The following is a 13,342-nucleotide window of genomic DNA, read 5'->3' as shown; positions in this document are numbered from 1 at the left end:
AAAGCCACATGCAAAAGAATGAAACTCGACTACAGCCTGTCCCCGTGTACTAAAATTAATTCAAAATGGATCAAAGACCTAAATATAAGACCTGAAACAATAAAGTACATAGAAGAAGACATAGGTACTAAACTCATGGACCTGGGTTTTAAAGAACATTTTATGAACTTGACTCCAATGGCAAGAGAAGTGAAGGCAAAGATAAATGAATGGGACTACATCAGAATAAAAAGTTTTTGCTCAGCAAGAGAAACTGATATCAAAATAAACAGACAGCCAACTAAATGGGAAATGATATTTTCAAACAACAGCTCAGATAAGGGCCTAATTTCCAAAATTTACAAAGAACTCATAAAACTCAACAACAAACAAACAAACAATCCAATAAAAAAATGGGAAGAAGACATGAATAGACACTTCTCCCAGGAAGAGATACAAATGGCCAACAGATATATGAAAAAATGCTCAGCTTCATTAGTTATTAGGGAAATGCAAATCAAAACTACAATGAGATACCACCTCACCCCTGTTAGATTAGCTATGATCAACAAGACGGATAATAGCAAATGTTGGAGAGGCTGTGGAGAAAAAGGAACCCTCATTCACTGTTGGTGGGACTGTAAAGTAGTACAACCATTATGGAGGAAAGTATGGTGGTTCCTCAAAAAACTGCAAATAGAACTACCTTATGACCCAGCAATCCCTCTACTGGGTATATACCCCAAAACCTCAGAAACATTGATACGTGAAGACACATGTAGCCCCATGTTCATTGCAGCACTGTTCACAGTGGCCAAGACATGGAAACAACCAAAAAGCCCTTCAATAGAAGACTGGATAAAGAAGATGTGGCACATATACACTATGGAATACTACTCAGTCATAAGAAACGATGACATCAGATCATTTACAGCAAAATGGTGGGATCTTGATAACATTATAAGGAGTGAAATAAGTAAATCAGAAAAAAACAAGAACTACATGATTCCATACATTGGTGGAACATAAAAATGAGACTAAGAGACATGGACAAGAGTGTGGTGGTTACCAGGGGTGGGGGGAGGGGGGACAGGGGGAGGGTTGGGGGGAGGGGGAGGGGCACAGAGAACTAGATGGAGGGTGGCGAAGGACAATCTGACTTTGGGCGAGGGGTATGCAACATAGTTTAATGACAAGATAACCTGGACATGTTTTCTTTGAATATATGTACCCTGATTTATTAATGTCATCCCATTACCATTAATAAAAATTTATTAAAAAAAAAAAAAAAAAAAAAAAAAAAAAGGGATTGAAAATAAACAGTACTTTGGGGAGTACATGTAGTGCTTCTGATGTAGGAATAAATTAACAGGCCAAGCTTATTTTGAATGATGATCAAAACACAATAGCACTGGAAAAAAGGAAACTTAGCCAACAACTTAGAGAAACATGGAAACACAGAGGAAGCCGAATCCTACAGCCTAAGATGTAGCTGCATGGTCTTCATTTTCAGAAAAATAAGATATCATCCCTAATTTCTTTCCCACTCCAATCAGACCTTTACTCCCTGCTTTTCCTTGGAAACTGCTAATCAAGGTCAAGAAAGGTCTCCAATTGTTAAATTTAACATCTCTCAGATCTCATCTTAATTGACACTCACAGCTGATCAACTGCTCCTCCTCAATACTGTGTATATCCTTAATTTGACTTTCAGAACACATTTGCTTGTTCACTCTTTCTATGCCTACTTTGCAGGTTCCTCCTTTTTCCTGATCTCCTTTGTTGAAGAATCTGAAGGCCAACCTTGAGTCCTCTCCTCCATATTCACTCACTTAATGATCTCACCTAGGCTCATGGCATCATCTATATTCCGGTAACTGCTAGATGTACATACATCTCAAGTCCACACCTCTTTCTTGAATGCTAGATTAATATATTCAACCAACTACCTAAACAACTGGCTTCTTGATCTCTACTTCTCAAACTTCCCATGCCCAAAATGGAACCACTGATCTTCCTCTACCCCAACCCTGTTCCATCTGCAACCTTGCCCATCTTGTTAAAGCAATTCCCTCCTTCCAGGTGCCCCAACTAAAATCCTTGGAGTTATTCTTGACTCTGATTAACACTTTATATTCAATACATCAAAATGTGTTATGAACAACTGCTGTAACTCATTGAGACTACTGCAGTAGCCAAATCATCCCCCTACTTCTGCCCTTACCCTATGTATAGTTTTAAACATGGTGACCACAGTTATCCTTTAAAACTCCTGGAATGACTCCTCCCATTTCAGGAAAAGCTAAAGTCCCCTACTGGACTAGGAACGCTCTAGTGCTCTGTCTATACGCCTCATTACTGTGCTCCTAGCTAGGATCTTTCCACTGCCTGTTCCCTCTGAAGAGATAACTCTCTCCCACCTCGGTCTTGGTTCAAAAATCACCCTTATCAAGAGGACTCGTCACCATCACTGTATGTGGAAATACAGTGCACTTTCACTATTCCCTTTTATTGGCTTCTTTTTTTATTTCTTCCACAGCAATGAACACCTTATTAATGATAATCCAATCCCTTTTTTCAGATAATTGTGGATATTCTTTAATGCTACATTAAAACCGACAAGTGGTAGGTCCTTAAAGTTTAGTTGCAATTGGGATCTGAATTACACAAGAAACTTTCACAGTTACATTAAAATCACAGGTCTATCTTACATTCTGAAGTTTTTACCCATGCACAACTCTGTAACATCATCCACTCTTCATCTGAACAATGTTGGTTCACTGGGTTATATAGGTCTTCCAAGTGATGATACATTTTATTATGCTATATAAGAATATAACACTTCCTGTAAATTCAAATTTTCAAAAAGTGATTTTTGCTTGAAAACTCAAATTTTATCACATGGCAAAAATGTCATCAGTGGTTTTCCTTGAAACAAGAGCCCCACTTCCTTCATTATTTGTAAGAAAACGTCTGCAAAATAGTCAAGTCTAAATAGTCAATCAACTGTTCTTTCAAGAGAATAGTTCTCATGAAAAAAGAGGCTAATTCAGTTTGAGACTGAAGTAACTACAGAACTATTTTAGTATGCAGAAGTAGTTTATTCATATTTCCCAGTCTGTCATACAAAAATACAGATGAGCACTCAAGATGTAATAAAATTAATTTTTCTGCTTTAAGAACATTCATGGCCCTGGCCAGTTTGCTCAGTGGTAGAGCATCAGTCAGGCGTGTGGAAGTCCCGAGTTCAATTCCTAGCCTGGGCACACAGGAGACGCACCCATCTGCTTCTCCACTCCAGCCTCTCTAGCTACCCCCACCCCTGCAGCCATGACTCAACTGGAGCAAGCAGGTCCCTGGTGGGCGCTAAGGATGGCTCCACAGCCTCAGCCTTACATGCTAAGAGCTTGGTTGCTGAGCAACAGAACAAGACCCAGATGGGCAGAGCATCGCCTCCTAGTGGGCATGCCTGGTGGATTCTGTTTGGGGCGCATATAGGAGTCTGTCTCTGCCTCCTCTCCTCTCACTGAATAAAACAAAAAATAAGGACATTTGTAAGTAAAACTGGTTTTTTACATCACAAGTGTCGGCCCTGGCCAGGTAGCTCAGCTGCATGGAGCACTGTCCCGATACACCAACGTTGTGGGTTTAATCCCCAGTCAGGGCCCATGCAGGAATCAATGAATACACAGATAGTGGAACAAGAACTTGATGTTCCTCTCTCTCTCAAGTCAATAAATTAAAAAACAATAAATTGCAAGTGTCAACAACCACTAGCACAATTTGGTAACACTGCCCTGATGCATGCTAAGGCAGGAGCAGTGCTACTCATCAGCGCTTTTCAACAGTCAGTACAAACACCTACACAGTGGAAACAAATGATGTCTTAGTATTTTTCTAATAGCTTCAAACTCTTAGACCACTGAACAGGGTCTTGGGACCTCCCAAGGGTCCATGATTCACGTGGCTGTAGCCTGCTAATAAACTTACAGGGAAATAGTTATGAGAATATTCTACGTCAGGACAGACAACTTCCCTTCGTCTTGTAAACTACTACTAAGAATGAAAGAATGCATTTTTACAAGGAAAAGAAAAAAATAAAAAGGTGGTGAAAATTATAGAAATAAGGCTAATAAAAAATGTAAACTAGAAATAAACCACATTAATTATATACTTTTAAATATTCTAGTTCTGCCCTGATTTTAAAAGGAAGCAGGTAATTTAACAAATTTTTGCAGAATCAACATATTTGACACCCAAGTGGGAGTTTCTTATTGAATAAACAAACGGGCCCTGGCCGGTTGGCTCAGTGGTAGAGCGTCGGCCTGACGTGCAGGAGTCCCAGGTTTGATTCCCGGCCAGGGCACACAGGAGAGGCGCCCATCTGCTTCTCCACCCCTCCCCCTCTCCTTCCTCTCAGTCTCTCTCTTCCCCTCCCACAGCCAAGGCTCCACTGGAGCAAAGTTGGCCTGGGCGCTGAGGATGGCTCTATGGCCTCTGCCTCAGGTGCTAGAATAGAATGGCTCTGGTTGCAACAGAGTGACGACCCAGATGGGCAGAGCATCGCCCCCTGGTGGGCACGCCAGATGGATCCCGGTCGGGCTCATGCGGGAGACTGTCTGACTGCCTCCCCGTTTCCAACTTCAGAAAAATACAAAAATACAAACAAACGAATGCATTAATTCCTTAACAACAGTTTTTTAGGTAACCTGAGATATTACTCATTACATGTATTACGTTCTGTGAGGAGCTACAAAAGAAAAAATTGTCCACTTAACTGAAAGTTTAGTCAGTCCCCTTAGAGACAACCTCTCTCACAAACATATTCTTGGTAGAAATATGCAACTGACAATACTAGACAATGTGTTGTCTATTTAAATATTTATTTCATATTGTGTATATATTCATTTGCAGACATGTTATTAAACTCTAGCTAAAATTAAACCTCATTGACATATTTTTTGCAGACTGCTGTGAGTTGCCGCCATAACATAACCAATGACCTTACAAACTCTGAATATTAACTCCAGCAAAACATAATGGGACCAAAGGGTGTCTTTAAAAAAGCACGAGTTACACATGTGAGTATGTCACCCAGAGCCAAGGTCCAGTGCTAGTCTGTTTCAATTATTCCTGATTTAATAACACAACCACTAGGCTATGAGAAATGTCTCTTGAGATTCTGATAAACACACACTGAATAAATACTATTATAATCATAGGAAAACAATCCAAAGGCTGCACATTCAGATTAATTTTTACTAAGATTAAATGTCACTGTGAAAGGTTACTTAGTTCTTTTAAAATATATTGTTTTCAGGCCTGACCTGTGGTGGTGCAGTGGATAAAGCGTCAACCTGGAAACGCTGAGGTTGCCGGTTCAAAACCCTGGGCTTGCCTGGTCAAGGCACATATGGGAGTTGATGCTTCCTGCTCCTCCCCCCCCCCCTTCTTTCTCTCTTTTTCTCTCTCTCTCCTCTCTATAATGAATAAAATCTTAAAAAATAAAATAAAATATAGTTTTCATAATTTAATGCAAATGATGTTTGCCTCGGCAAACAGCTTAAAGAAAAACTCTCCTTTTCTCTACATAGTTATTATTAAAGTAAAAACTAAATTTTCTAACTCCTAATTTACTTGATTCTATCAGCATTTTAAAACTTGTGAGATTGCCTGACCAGGCGGTGGCACAGTGGATTGAGCATCGGACTGGGATGCGGAAGGACCCAGGTTCGAGACCCCGAGGTCACCAGCTTGAGCGCGGGGCTCATCTGGCTTGAGCAAAAAGCTCACTAGCTTGGACCCAAGGTTGCTGGCTCCAGCAAGGAGTTACTCGGGCTGCTGAGGACCCGGTCAAGGCACGTATGAGAGAGCAATCAATGAACAACTAAGGTGTTGCAAAAAAGACTGATGATTGATGCTTCTCATCTCTCTCCATTCCTGTCTGTCTATCCCTATCTATCCCTCTCTCTGACTCTCTCTCTGTCCCTGTAAAAAAAAAAAAAAAAAACTTGTGAGATCTGGCTATGGCCAGTTTGCTCAGTGGTAGAGCATCCGTTCGGCATATGGAGGTCCAGGGTTTGATTCCAGGCTAGGGCACACAGGAGAAGCACCCATCTGCTTCTCAACCCCTCCCCTCCTTTCCCCAGCCAGGGCTGGAAAGGTTTCAGCAAGTTGGCCCCTGGCACTGAAGATGGCTCCATGGACTCATCTGAGGCACTAAAATAGCTCAGCTGTCAAGCAACAGAGCAGTGGCCCCAGATGGGCAGAGCATTGCCCTGTAGGGAGCTAGCCTGTGGATCCCTATCAGGGTTCATGTGGGAGTCTGTCTGCCTGCCTGCCTCTCACTTACTGGAAAAAAAAAAAAAATTATGAGATCTAGTTTTCTATGAAGACCATCCTAAAATTGATTGCCTAAATAAGCCAGAGTTGAGAATTAGACATCTTCAGTTAAGAATAATGTCACCAACACAACCCAATTTGCATTTCTACAATGCTTTGCACAAAAACTTCCAGAATACTCTACAGAACTGATTTTATATAATATAGAGCTGGAAGAATCTTTAGAGATTATTTATTTCTCATTTTACATGTATGAAAAACTGTAAGACCTTGGCTAAGTCAATTTCTCACACCTCAATAGTTTTTCCACACGTATTTCAAAGGGGATGAAAAAAATCCTTACCATCCTTCCTAGTTCTAATGTTTCTCTCAAACAGATATGCCAGGTTTCATACTGAGTGACTTCTACACCCACATAGAAATGTAAAATCAAGATAAAATGCAAAGGAAGGAAATTTACAAGGCTCAGCACCTGTCTTATGCCAGGCTCTATATACTAGTGTCTCCTTTAATATTCTAAATAATCTGCACAGGCTAGCTCTTTCAGAAAGGAGGGACTCCTAAATCTATTTATGTTTAGATGCGGCAAAAACTCTCCATTCCTGGTTTTTAAAGAAAAAGCTATCCAGACAGGCCTTTGTATGTATCAATTACAACAAAGTGACTGATAATACAAACTTGATTATTCTAGTCCAAACTGGGAAGTTACGCAATCAAGCTAACATTTCAAATGAATGTACACTACCTTTTTTTTTCTTTTTTACAGGGATGGATAGGGACAGAAAGGTAGAAAAGATGAGAATCATCAATTCTTTGTTGTGGCACCTTAGTTGTTTATTGATTACTTTCTCATATGTGCCCTGGCCAGGGTGTTATACCAGAGTAAGTGAACCCTTGCTCAAGCCAGTGACCGTGGGTTCAGGTCAGCAACCTTGAGGTTTCGAACCTGGGTCCTTTGTCTCAGTCTCACACTCTATCCACTGTGCAACCTCCTGGTCAGGCAAATGTACCATACTTTAAGAAAACTTGGTATATGACTGTCAAATGCAGAGTAACAGAATGTCAGGACCCAGAGAAGGGCCTTAAAGATCACATAGTACAACTTCATTTTACAGATGAAGCAATACAAATCAAATTTTTTATTTTTCACTCAAAATAGCAGCCAGAACTAGTGCAGTCTCCTTTCAGATATTTGCTAGTGATCTAATTATAAAAGGGAATCCAATTATTTGGATAACAAGGCATCTTTACAACATCTTATGTAGCTAAGTTTTTAAAAAAGGATTTAACTTGTCAAGATTATCAGTAAATGAATCAGCAATGTGGAAAGCAAACTTTGACTAAACTGGGTCTAATGGGTTAAAAATATATATTTTTGCCCTGGCCGGTTGGCTCAGTGGTAGAGCGTCAGCCTGGCATGCAGGAGTCCTGGGTTCGATTCCCGGCCAGGGCACACAGGAGAGGCACCCATCTGCTTCTCCACCCCTCCCCCTCTCCTTCCTCTCTGCCTCTCTCTTCCCCTCCCGCAGCCAAGGCTCCATTGGAGCAAAGTTGGCCCGGGTGCTGAGGATGGCTCTATGGCCTCTGCCTCAGGCGCTAGACTGGCTCTGGTTGCAACAGAGCAACGACCCAGATGGGCAGAGCATCGCCCCCTAGTGGGCATGCCGGGTGGATCCTGGTCGGACGCATGCGGGAGTCTGTCTGCCTGCCTCCCTGTTTCCAGCTTCAGAAAAATACAAAAAAAAAAAAAAAACACAAAAAAAACACAAAAAAAACTAACGAGAGTGCGGAGGACCCGGGTTCGATTCCCGGCCAGGGCACACAGGAGAAGCGCCCATTTGCTTCTCCACCCCTCCGCCGCACTTTCCTCTCTGTCTCTCTCTTCCCCTCCCGCAGCCAAGGCTCCATTGGAGCAAAGATGGCCCGGGCGCTGGGGATGGCTCCTTGGCCTCTGCCTCAGGCGCTAGAGTGGCTCTGGTCGCAATATGGCGACGCCCAGGATGGGCAGAGCATCGCCCCCTGGTGGGCAGAGCGTCGCCCCATGGTGGGCGTGCCGGGTGGATCCCGGTCGGGCGCATGCGGGAGTCTGTCTGACTGTCTCTCCCCGTTTCCAGCTTCAGAAAAATGAAAAAAAAAAAACAAAAAAAAAAAAAAAACAAAAAAACTAACGAGATAAGACTTTATATGATCATATAGGCAGAATAATGCCACAGCATTATTCACTGTAGCCATTTTTGATAATTCTTTATGATCCTACACAGATAGTTCCTAAACTTAAAATTGCTACAATTCTCCAAATAATTTGTAAGAAACCTAAAAGGGAGACTAAACAAACTGCCTCAATATATCCGTTAACAGTCAGCCTGGCAATCTAAGACTTCAGGCTCAGTCCTCATCTTACACACACACACTACCGCCAAAGCGTCTCACCTCGCCCTTCCCCCATACTTTCTCTTTCAAGCAAAGGAAAAGCAGCGGTGCAGCAGAGGGTAGGTTTGCAGAAAAAGGATCTGACCTCAGAGGCACTGGCACTTTGCACCGCATCTCCCAACCTGGAGAAGCTGAAGAGGTAATTTTCCAAGAGCTAGAAACCTACAGCTGCCCCAGCAAAGCTTCCCCTCCCCCCAGGACCCAACCCTGCAGAGTGGCCCGGAAATCCGCTGCTCCAGTCCGCGGTGGGGCCCGAGCGACTTCAGGAAGCCTCGCAGCCCGCACGGCAAGAAGGGAAGGAGGAGAAGGCCCCGGCGCCCATTTTGTCCTGGGCCTCCACACTTCCCGCCCCCCCCCCCGGCCCGCACCTCCACTTTCCCAGCCAAGCAACCTACGGGAGAGCCGCAACCACCCTCCTCCCGCGGGCCGCACCCGGACACCCGCTAGGCCACGGCGCGCGGCGTGGAAGCGCGTTAGCCTCAGAGACCCACGTTGACCCCAGCCCGGCCCGCCGCTCCCCAGGTCCGCAGATCGGGCCCCAGCCTCGCTCCGCCCCCGCAGGCCCAAAGCCTCACGTCCTTCCTCGGCTTCGTCCTCCCACCCTCCCCGCCTGGGCCGCACCGCCTCATCCTGCGGACCGGGCGCCCTCCGCCCTCTCGCCCCGACTCAGGCCACGGCCCTCGGCCCCTGCCCAGCCCCTCGGCCCCGACGAGCCCACGCGCCCCGCGTGGACCGTACCCCCCGGCAAACAGATGCACCAGCGTGTCCCTCTGGCTCATTCTCTCTCCCGCATGTCCTCCGGGCGCTGAGGCAGGACGCGGATCCGGCCGCCCGCGACGGCCCGGGCTTCGGTCCGAGACGAGCCGCACTGCGCCCCGAGGGCGGCGGAGAAGTCAGACGCGGCTGCAGAAAGTCACCGGCACGGCCGTCCCAGCAGCGTGGAGCCCCGCCGCCTCCGGCTCCAGCTCAGCGCTCACGACCCCAGCGGGAGAGCGGTGCCAAGGCGGCGGGAGGGAGGGCGGGTGAGGGGGTGTGAATATTTAGACGACCGCCCCCCCTTTCTCTGATATAAACAGAAGCTCCTATTGGTCCGCCCTGCCTGACGTCACGAGTCAGGCATGCCTGTTTCACGTGATCGCTAAGGGGTTCCTCAATGAAAGGGGCCAGTAGGCGGGGCCAGAGCGCGTGCCCAGAGGGCAGTGGGTCATGGTGCCCTCGCACCTACTCCATGGCCATGATGGCTGCACCATATGCCGCCGGGGTCCACCTGGGCGCCCAGATCAGGTGCATCACGCTACCGCCCAGACTACGTGAGAAACCGCCTGGATTTTTGGTACATCTAGCAGAGTGGGGATGAGAGCGTGTCAAGTCTCTTATTTACATTTTTTTACAACAAAATTGAGCTTTCCCAGTGACGTGTTTGATTAACTTTTTAAAAACTGAAATTATGGCCCACGTTTCTGCTTCTTGGTATCTGCCTCAGAGTAACAATTCATGAAAAGGCTCGTACAAGGATATGCATACAAAAATCACAAAATGCAGTACAGTGTTTACAAATAATGCTTGTAATAGTGGAAGATTGGTATAAATAGGAGAATGGAGAATTAATTAAATCATGAAACATTCCTATTGTGAATATTATGCAGTTATGTCAGGGATAAGAGAGATCTGTGTGGGCAAAAAATCTCCAAAGCCTACTAACTGAAATGGGCCAAAAGAATTAAAACACTAACGTTTATTTTAGAAGGAATAAAGACATCTACTCATTCTTCTAATGAGCAAATGTTTCATGTATGGGTACATGTGTGTACACACACCCACACATACAAAGGTCAAAGACTAAGGGAAAGAAAATGTTTTATTTTTCCAAAATATGGTGATTGAATATTTAAAATGTTTAGTTGTTAGTAATTATTCATAAGGTGCAGAGTAGTGCAGAGAATAATATAACACAGTCTGTGTTCATCACCCACACTGAATAAATGTTAACATTTTCTGCCTCTTGGTTTGGTAACTTCCTTTTCACTTGCAAGCCTTCACCATCCTTTCCTACTCATATGTAATTATCCAGGGCTCACCCTCCTTTCCTTCCTGGGCTACTTCCTTCGCGAAGTCCTCCCTGATTGCTGCAGCTCTCTATGCTCTTTACCTCTTCTAAATTTCTACAGATGTGCAGACTGCATGCCGCTGGCAAGTATTCATCCACTCCACAGTAAATGTTTATCTGTAAAAAAAGCATAAGAGTGCCCACTTCATAAGGTAGTTGTGAGGACCAAATAAATGTGTCAAAATATGTGTAGCATCTCCAGAAGAGCTGTATAAGGCCTACACAGAATAATTAGTAGTAATATTTTACTGCCTTGTATTCTTAATAACAAAAATGGCAGCTGATATTTCTTGAGCACTTACCAATGTGCTAGGCTCTGACCTAAGCACTTTACAGCATTCTCCTATTAAATTCTCACAACTACTCTATGAGGTAAGTGATATTACACCCCCAATTTTTCATGAGGAGACTGAAGTGTAAAAATAATTAACAAAGAGACTTGCCCAGTATATCCAGTTCATCCAGAAGGAGCTTGGATTTGAATCCAGCAGAATCCATCTGATTCCAGAGCTTCAGTTGATGTAATAGTTGCCCATTAGAGGGGGGAAATTTGAAAAACAGACAGAACCTAAGAAAAGGAGAAATAAAACTTGTCACCCCAGCCCTACTTTCACCAAACCGTTGCATTAACATTTGATGGGTATTTCTTTTTTATACCAGCTTTATTGAGGTATCATTCACAGGCCATAAAATTCACCTATTTAAAGTGTACAATTTAGTGGATTTTACTATATTCTTATGGTTGTACAACCATCACCACAGCTTAATTCCAGAACATTTTTCTCACCAAAAAAGAACTTCACACCTGTTAGCAGTCACTCCCATTCGCTTCTTCACCATCCCCTGACAACCACTAATCTACTCTTTATCTCTCTGGATTTACATACTTTAGACTTTTCATGTAGATGGAATCATATAATATGTAGCTTTTTTTTTTTTTTTTTTTTTTTTTTTTTTGACAGAGACAGAGAGAGGGACAGATAGAGACAGACCAGAAGGGAGAGAGATGATAAGCATTAATTCTTTGTTGCGGCACCTTAGTTTCTCATTTATTGCTTTCTCATATGTGCCTTGACCAGGGGGCTACAGCAGACCAAGTGACCCCTTGCTCTAACCAGAGACCATGGGCTCAAGCTGGTGAGCCTTGCTCAAACCAGATGAGCCTACACTCAAGCTGGCAAACTCGGGGTTTCAAACCTGGATCCTCTGCCTCCCAGTCCGATGCTCTATCCACTGTGCCATTGCCTGATCAGGCTGTGGCTTTTTTTAAACTAAGCATAATGTTTTTAAGGTTTATTCATGTTGTAGCATGTATCAGTTCTTCATTCCGCTTTATGACTGAATCAGTTTCCATTAAGCATATAGTTATGTCACATTTTGTTTATTTCTGAATTGATAGCCATTTGGATTGTTTTCAATTCTGGGCTATCATGAATCATGATGCCATGAACATTTGTGTACAAACTTTAGCATAGTATGTTTTCAATTCTCTTGGGAATATACCTGGGCATGGAATGGCTGGTTCATATAAATCTATGTTTAACCCTTTGAGTAATTGCCATGCTGTTTTCCAAAGTGTACCTACCATTTTAGATGTGTTTCTTTTAAGACAATAGCTTTAGCTCCATGTTTTTGACATAGTGAATGCCAAAGTTACTACATTTAATGAAGCTTCTGAAACTAGTAAGGAGGAAGCCAGAGTTCTCATGTGCAGGACCAGTTATTCCCATAATGAGCAATAACAATACAATGAAAACGTTTCCTTTTGAACCTCCTTCATATGCAGTCGTGGAAGGAGACTCTGCCCCAGGTGGAGTCATGAGGGCAGTTGCTTCAGAATGCCTGTTTGATGTCTCATTGAGCCATCACTCCCATCAGCTACTCTGTGTAACATTTTAGGTCTATGGTGGTTTAAGGTTCATCTGATAACGCGGGTGACAAGCAGAGCTAGCACTGGAAATAGATAACGAGCTTGTAGAAGTGGATTTCCCCCACAATGAATTAATAGTTTGCTTGTAGGAAACACTATCTCTCAGGGACCAATTCATGAGTAAGTCTCAGGAGGCTTGGGAAAAAAACCTACTAACCAACTTTTTCTACCCTCTAGGACAGGAGTATTAGAAGGGTGGGGAGAACTTGCAAAGAAATGCATAAATTTCGTTGAGATAAAAGGGTAATACACGTTTTTATTTTATGTGGATAATGCCTGGGACCTCAGCAGTCTGTGGTAATACAGAAGTAGTACCCTCCTCCTATTCAAGGGCCCTGCCTAAAGTCCCTGATTTGAAACCCAATTTGTCTGTTGGCATTTGGTTCTTGCTTTTAGCATTAATTTCTTTGTTTTTATTACAAAGTAATAAAGGCAAACAAGCCAACTCAAAAAATGGGCAAAATATTTGAATAGATATTTCTCCAAAGATTTAGAAATAGCCAATAGGTACGTGAGAATATGCTCAACATCTCTAATCATAAGGGAAATACAAA

The 13,342-nt window shown here is 43.4% G+C and overlaps 1 protein-coding gene across 1 annotated transcript in view; it reads right to left on the bottom strand.

Moving 5' to 3' along the window:
* Positions 1–10,261, bottom strand: part of SLC25A36 (solute carrier family 25 member 36) — a 45,812-nt gene extending 35,551 nt beyond the window's left edge. Inside the window, exon 1 of the mRNA XM_066351870.1 lies at positions 9,490–10,261. Coding sequence (XP_066207967.1) covers positions 9,490–9,530 — 41 coding nt within the window. The 5' untranslated portion in view covers positions 9,531–10,261. The remainder of the gene's footprint in view (positions 1–9,489) is intronic.
* Positions 10,262–13,342: the final 3,081 nt, after the last annotated feature.

This window comes from Saccopteryx leptura, chromosome 10 (assembly GCF_036850995.1).
Source record: "Saccopteryx leptura isolate mSacLep1 chromosome 10, mSacLep1_pri_phased_curated, whole genome shotgun sequence".
NCBI classification, from domain to species: domain Eukaryota; kingdom Metazoa; phylum Chordata; class Mammalia; order Chiroptera; family Emballonuridae; genus Saccopteryx; species Saccopteryx leptura.
This window is presented reverse-complemented; position numbering and strand designations above follow the sequence as displayed.